This window comes from Dipodomys merriami, unplaced genomic scaffold, assembly GCF_024711535.1.
Source record: "Dipodomys merriami isolate MVZ:Mamm:240054 unplaced genomic scaffold, mDipMer1.0.p SCAF_10, whole genome shotgun sequence".
Taxonomy (NCBI): domain Eukaryota; kingdom Metazoa; phylum Chordata; class Mammalia; order Rodentia; family Heteromyidae; genus Dipodomys; species Dipodomys merriami.
Genome location: NW_027202271.1, coordinates 29,717,747 through 29,725,583, shown reverse-complemented (window position 1 = coordinate 29,725,583; position 7,837 = coordinate 29,717,747). Strand labels below are relative to the sequence as shown.

Genomic DNA, 7,837 nt, shown 5'->3' with positions numbered 1-7,837 from the left:
GTTTAAACTGTTTTTTTGAAAACAGTTTTGGATCCAGGGTTTAGACCCCCATTAGTTTTAGTGCATTCGCAGATCCTGGTGATGGATGTCTACTCACTGCCCCTTAACCCTCACTGCCACTCTTTCCTCAGTCTCCGCCCATCCACATGGCCAGGGGAAACCTCCTGTTTATACCCCACCTCACTGGGATGCCTCAGAATCAATGTTTTGTCCTATGCTCTCCATTACATCTATTTCCTGTACTAGACTAGAAGATCTTTTGTTTCTTTCTCCCATGATACACAGTCTTGGTTTTTGCATGTGGTAGACCTATAGTATTAATAACCTATGAGAAGCCATCATGGCCAAAATGAAGATATCAAGAGATCAAAGGTCTCCAGAAGACTCTCACATACATCTGTACACAGAAGTCTCTCTTTGAAATCATTCAAGCACCAATACTTTAGTAAGAAAGTCTCAGTGTTTAATCAAACCTGAATTCATTCACTTACCAAGGAAAATAGTGCCCTTCTTCACCAAGGGATTTTAAGACAACAGAGCAAGCATGTTGTGGAGGAGAAATGGTTTATTTCTGGAATATTCCATTTTATACTTTCATTTTATGTTTATAACTGAGTCCACAGAGAATTAACTGTCAGTAAGGGGGAGCTACACAAAATAAGTAAAATCTGTGGTATATCAAAAAGGCTTAGAGCATTTCCACAATTAGAAATGAGTAGCAGAAAGAACCATAAAGAATTGAGTAAGAGGTGGGCACTGGTGGCTCACGCCTGTAATCCTAGCTACTCAGAAGGCTGAGATCTGAGGGTCACAGTTCAAAGACAACCCAGTTAGAAAGTCTATGAGACTCTTGTCTCCAACTAACCAGCAGAAAACCAGAAGTGATGCTGTGGTGCAAAGTGATAGAGCTCTAGCTTTGAGGAGAAAAGCTCAGGGTCAGCTCCCAGACCCTGAGTTCAAGCCTCAGGACCACCATCACCATCACCAATAACAACAACAACAAAGAACTGAGATAGAAAATTCTTTGAGGTAGAAATACTCCAGATGTCTGATGAGTGGTTCACATTATCAAATGCTGTGAGACCAAGTAAGATGACCTCAGAACAGATAGATGTTCACTGAGATTGCAATAAGGAGTCATGGGAGACGTCCTGGGGGCTAACTCAGTTTCAGCTGAGTTAGGACAGAAGGTAGACTAGAAAGAAAAAAGTGAATAGGGGTGAGGGCATGGAAATGGTGATTACAGGTTTATCTTGTCTCCCTGTGAAGGGAGCAGAGGAATGAGTTGTATGGGGAGTGTACTGTTTTTAAGACAGCAGGCCATGATGGAGAAGACGGAGCAAGGGGAGAGAAACAAGCTGGCTTAGAGCATCAAGAGGGCTGGGACAGGACCTCATGTGGAGACAGTGCCTTTGACAAGGCCAAAGGATATTCATTTCCTGAAATGGGGGGAAGGAAAACAGGATCAGCCTGGGGCGGAGGAGGGGTGGGGGGGACGAGGGGGGTGTAGTGGTGGTGATGGTGGTGGTGTTTTGGTGAATGGCAGGGGACAACTTTGTCTGAAGTTGCTTATTTTCTTTCAGGATGAGATGAGGCAAGATTTACTGTTGAGAGGAGAGAATGAGGGAGCACAAATGGGGCCAGAGGTATGCTGTGGTTCTGAACACAGAAGAGAATCTTAAGGTCACTGTAGTCATTTTTGAGAGTGGAGACTACAGCACAGAATCACAGTGAAGTGACTCAGGTGGCCCAGCAGATCGATGGGTCCATCTAAGATTTGTGTCTATGGATTCCAACTGAGACTTGCCAGCATGCTTGTGGATTTTCCTTCAGCTGTTTATGTGCAGGTGACAATACAGAATATATTCAGAATGCCATTTCTTGGTGGGTACCAGTGGCTCATGCCTGTAATCCTAGTTACTCAGGAGGTTGAGATCTGAGGATCAAATTTCAAAGCCAGCCCAAAGCAGAAAAATCCCTGATACTCTTATCTCCAATTAACCACTAGAAAGCCAGATGTGGGGCTATGCTCAAGTGACAGAGAACCAGCCTTGAATGAAAAAGGATGCTATATCTTTTTACATACATATATGTATATATAATTTTCCCCAGAGACAGAGACCTATAAACAAAGACATGGTAGTTATTTGATTAAAGTATTTATTACAGTATACGTAATCTCAGTCCTGGGGTTAGTTGCTACCTCAGATGTGGTTAAATTGCATTACTGAATACAAACTCAGTTATACTTTCTGAATACCTTCTCATACAAAGCAAAAAAGTGAGATAATAAGCAGACAAAATTTTGTATTACAATCTACAGCCCCGAACATATTCGCTGACATCTCGGTTTTGACAGCGATTTCTCCATGCCACCCTATGGAGAAAAGGGAACATGGAGAAAAGGTTAGAACACATACTCTCATAATGCATACAATTCATATCCCATGGGATCCATAAAGTATGGAATCAATAAATAAAGTACAGATATAGCTTGGCTCAGATATTTCTGTTAATGAAAGAAATATCACCAAAGTACATTGCTTCCTCCAAGAGTCTCAATAGAATGCAGAATGTTGAACACAATGTTGAGTTATATACACTGCACATTTAATTACTCTGCAGATAGTTTCAAGATTTCTCAAGGAAGTACTACAGTGAGGAAAGTGTTAAAATCCCTGAGTGGTCATTCAAGAATGTCAAGAATAAAAGGATAAGATTTGAATCAGTCACAATAATTACTTCCTTAAGGGTGGAGGTAGTACATTGCTTTGTTAAGTCAAAACCTGCAGTTCTCAGTTTTCACAATGATCCTTGATGTTTGCAAGCCTTCTCTCCTGTGTACATCAATGGTAGGTACACAGATTTCCCTTGAACATTTAATACATACCATGCTCTAATGCCTTGTGGATCACGGACCACCCTCTTTGCACAAGCTATCGCTTGAGTGATGTCATCTTTCAACAAATCTAGAAGGGAGGGGTGAGGAAAGAGAACCACTGAAGTAAAAATTTCATTTTCAATTTAAATGCAGCAAGCTTCATCATTACACTGAGGAGAAGAAGACTATGAAATTACTTTCCAGGAGTAAGTAAAATATGTTGAATTGAAACCCCTCTGTACAAGTACTTTAGTGATGATGATGATGATGATGATGGTGATGATGATGAAAAAAGATAATTGAGGGAAACTCATTCTGTCCCGTTTAACATGAACTAAAGCATTTTATTTCTCACTTACTAGTCACAACAAGCACTAGAACTATTAACTAATTATGACGGAAGGGCCTCTGTGTGCCCATCACTGTAAAAGAAACATGCCTAGTAATCTAGTAATTTTTTTTTTTTGTTTTGTTTTTTGTTTTTTTTTTTGGTCCAGTCGTGGGACCTGAACTCTGGGCCTGGGCGCTGTCCCTCAGCTCTTCAGCTCAAGGCTAGCGCTCTACCACTTGAGCCACAGCGCCACTTCTGGCTTTTTTCTTTTTGCTTATGTGGTGCTGAGGAATCGAACCCAGGGCCTCAGGCATGCAAGGCAAGCGCTCTACCACTGAGCCAACTTCCCAGCCCTCTAGTAATTTTTTTACTCAGAAATTATATAACTAAAATGTTTCCTAAAGAACAGCCAAGGAAGTGGAGCTGTGGCGTAAAGTGGTAGAGTGCTTGACTAAAAGAGCTGGTGGACACCATCCAGGCCCTGATTTCAAGCACCACAACTGACCAAAAAAAAATTCATCCTAAATAATCTATGAATTACTTTGTTAGATGTGATCATGACTATTTCAGTAATATATTTTTGGAAATATAAGCTATAAATAAAATATGTTGTTGATAATTCACTTAAAAACCAAGCAGTAAATAAAAGTTTATCTAAAATACCCCTGAAAGTATTTTTAGTAATAATTCTTACTTTAGCAATCCTGAACAGAAGGAGCAATTAAAAGAAAATATTAATAATTTTAAATTGAAGTTATATGGCTGTTTATTGTATTAATACCTAATTTTATATATTTGGAACAATTAATAATAAAAGTAACACAATAAAAAGAATACATAACCAGATTATCCCCAACTATTTATAACTAACCTGATAGAATGTCAACTTGCTGGACAAAGCTTCAAGAAGGCTTTTGATAATAAATTAATTGTTCACTCTAAAAATATTTTCCTGTTTAAGAACATTAGGTGTTTGTAGGTGTGTGTGTGTGTGTGTGTGTGTGTGTGTGTGTGTGTTGTGTATGTGTGTGTGTATGTGTGTGTGTGTGTGTGTGTGTGTGTTTTACTGCGATTTGACCCCAAGCACCTTTTGCTTCATTTTTCTTTTCTTTTATTTATTTATTTTTGGGTCCGGTCATGGGGCCCGAACTCTGGGCTTGGGTGCTGTCCCTCAGCTCTTCAGCTCAAGGCTAGCGCTCTACCACTTGGGCCACAGCACCAATTCCGGCTTTTTTTCTTTTTCTTATGTGGTGCTGAGGAATCGAACCCAGGGCCTCAGGCATGCAAGGCAAGCGGCTCTACCACTGAGCCACCTTCCTAGTCCTACAACTTTTCCTAACTTCTTATTGGTTGAGATGAGGTCTCACAAACTTTTCCTTTTTTTGTCCAAACTAGCCTTGAACCACAGTTCTGCCGATCTCAGCATCCTATATAAATAGAACTATAGGCATGAGCCACATAGTTTTGGCAGGAATACCAACTTTTTTTTTAGTGGTAACACCTCTTCAATGTGTTTGTTTGGTGTTGGGAATGGAATACTGGACCTTGTGTATGCAAGCACTCTACCACTGAGCTAAAATCAAGGCCTAATAGCTTATGTAGCTAATTCTGAGCCTGAAGGTAATGACATTCTAGAAGTTAAGGGTTTTCCAAGGTTTCTAACATTCCTTTCAAGGCTACGTCACATAGCCTAGATGTTCTGCTCTTGGGGTTACAGCAGACAGTCCCAGGCTATCTCTCCAACACTGTCTCCTCTTACCGCTGCAGGGGATGCCACAGGCATTGACTGCTCTTGGGGTCTTGCCATCATTGCACCAGTAGCGGCTATTGATTTGAAATATCCCATAATCAGTGCTTCTGTCTCCAGGATTGTAGTTTGTAGCGCTTGTGTTATAACTGCTCTCCCATCTGGCCAAACACATCCCTGAAAGAAATGACTTTAATAATAAAACAACAACAGTAGATGACTTATACTATATACCCACGTTTAGCTCATTGTATTCTACGAATGCCTTATTTCACAAGTATAAAGGCATATTTAACTGACAAAATGTTTAAATTCAGTGTTCTTTGTTGTCTTGAGGCAGGGTCTCCTGGGTTCAACTGATCCTCCTGCTTCAGCCTTCCAAGTACATGTGTGGGGCTCAGTATTTCATTTGTGAGGGCCCTGGGAGCAACTCTTTGCAGAGCAAGTCAAATTGTGATACTCAAGTCTTTAGAAGATAGGACAACAGCCCCTTCTTAGGTTGCTTTTACTCTTCCCTGTCCTCAGGCATCATTTAGTCTAGGATAGAAATTCAAGAGTTGTTGAGGGGATTTTGTAAATTCACAGCAGAAACTTAGGCTGATGGGGAAAATGTTTATTATTAGGAAAAACAAAGATTGTCTAGAAGTTATTTTTCTAATAATATCAAGTTATACTTCTTTTTATCTCTTCTTCTTTGTTCCCAAGTGCTAGTACTATAGGAGTAAACCATTACATCTGGCTAATTAGATTCTTGAAAACAAGAATTATAGACAGGAAAGGCTGTATTCTGTTTCATCCATTCATCTATTTACTCATTCATTCAAAAATGTTTATTGAGAGGGGATTGTGAAAAATGCAGTAATAAGATTGATACATATGGAATAAAGTATAAAGGAACTCTTTTTCATGATCATCTTTGATTGAGTCAAATAATATGAAAAGCAGTCAATATAGAGTGGAAAATGATAACAGCATTTCATGCTGAATTTCAGAGATCCTTATTTAAGCAGAGCCTAATAGAAAATGTTATTTATGCCCTTTGTGGAGGTTCCATACAATTGTTGAATATTTTTCTGTTAAGACTCTCATGGAATGGCAGCAGAATTTACAAAAAACACACTGCATCACGCTAAGCTCTTTGAGAGCAGCTCTTCTGACACATCCTTTACTCCGCTTGCATGGGCCATTGAGTCTGAGGCAACTGGCCAGCCCAGCAGCTCGAGCAGAACCATCTGCTAGTTTGATTTTGAATTCTGTAGACTTTTTGACTCCCAAGCCCTTATTCCTTCACAAAGCATCTCTGATTTAAAAGAACCAAACTGATGTTTTCAGTCACTGTCAGGCCACAAATGTTCAGGGCCTTCTGAGCATTCATTCCCTGTTAATTACCTGGAGATATTAAGGAGAGCAGACTTACAGTTTGCCAGACTGATTCCTCTGTAGCCATCCATTCCACCTCCTTTTAGAGTTCTGGCCAACTCGCATCGTTCAAATATCTTGCTGTGGACAGTGGAGGAAAAGAGAAGAACCGCTAGAATAAGTAGAGCCTTCATGTTGACTGAGAAGCCAGATCACTAGGCTGACTAAGGTAAGCTGGTCCCAGTATTTAAGCATCTTCTAACTTCCTTCTTCCTCTCGTGGTTTGAGGGCTACACTTGTGCAAAGCCGGAAAAGATTCTGATGTTCTATGAGTTAATGAACAAGAAAAATGATGAAATGATGTTGTTTAATGACTTGGATCAAAAAGAATTGGAGAAGTAGCACTGTTTCAAAAGAGGAAGCTTCTCACATTTTATCATGAACAGTTATAAAGAAAAAAATGATTATTCTGTAAAGTTTAAAATCAGCTGTGAGTTTTGACCATTATTCATTTTTGTTAAATTGGTGTGTGTGCATTCCAAATTTTGTATTGATCCTAATTATATTCACTTTGACATAAAATGGACAAGACTCACCTGTTTTTCCTTTTAATGAGTATACTGCATGACACAAGTCTGACATGTGCCATCAGCCAGTTTTCTGTTGTGGAATTTTTAGTTACTATAGTTAATTTTATATTACTGTAAACCAATGTATTAATCTTATAGATATGGCTCATTTGCACATTTTTCCTGTTTATTTATTTAGTTGGTTGTGGGGCTTGAACTTGGGCTGGGCACTGTTCTTCAGCTCTTTGGTCAAGGCTAGCACTTTACCACTTGAGACACAGCACCACTTCTGATTTTCTGAGTGGTTTTCTGGAAATAAGAGTCTTACGGACTTTCCTGCCCAGGATGGCTTTGAACTAGATCTTAGCGTCCTGTGTAGCTAGGAATTACAGGCGTGAGTCACCGGCACTTGGCTTTATGCTTATGTTTTAACATAAATGGTCAGTATAAAGCAATAGGACTTCAAATATCAAAACAATGCATGTACATTACTATTCACTTTAAAAATAATCATTTCAAGAGGTTGTGAACATTCTCAGAAACAATATTACCAGAATTCAAAGAGAACCAGGTTCAGGATCAGTCTCAGAAGAAACATTCAGGGACACTTTGCACACTGTTTCTTGGTAGTCACCCTTGGCTTTGATCAATGGCAGTTTCTTTGTGTTTGATCTGTAAAGATAACCATCTAGATCAGGATCAGCTTAGGAAGAAACATTGGGACACTTTGCACACCAGTTCTTGGTAGTAACCCTTGTCTTTGATCAATTGCAGTTTCTTTGTGTTTGATCTATAAAGACAGCCATCTAGGGCTCTATATTTTTTGAAAATCCTATCTAAAAACCAAGAATAATCCCATTTTTCAGACGAGGCCTAAATATCTACTTGCCTACTGGAGCTAAATTGATAGCACTGATACTGTGTGTCAACATCAAATGAAGGACTTGGTT

The 7,837-nt window shown here is 39.5% G+C and overlaps 1 protein-coding gene across 1 annotated transcript; it reads right to left on the bottom strand.

The window, feature by feature from the left end:
- Positions 1-2,143: 2,143 nt before the first annotated feature.
- On the bottom strand, positions 2,144-6,550 carry LOC138804185 (lysozyme C). The gene is made up of 4 exons (XM_069988440.1): positions 6,377-6,550; positions 4,972-5,136; positions 2,891-2,969; positions 2,144-2,377 (listed from the first exon to the last, which is right to left on the bottom strand). Exons 1-4 carry the CDS (start codon positions 6,510-6,512, stop codon positions 2,311-2,313), a joined length of 447 nt encoding a protein of 148 aa, XP_069844541.1. The 5' UTR covers positions 6,513-6,550; the 3' UTR covers positions 2,144-2,310.
- Positions 6,551-7,837: the final 1,287 nt, after the last annotated feature.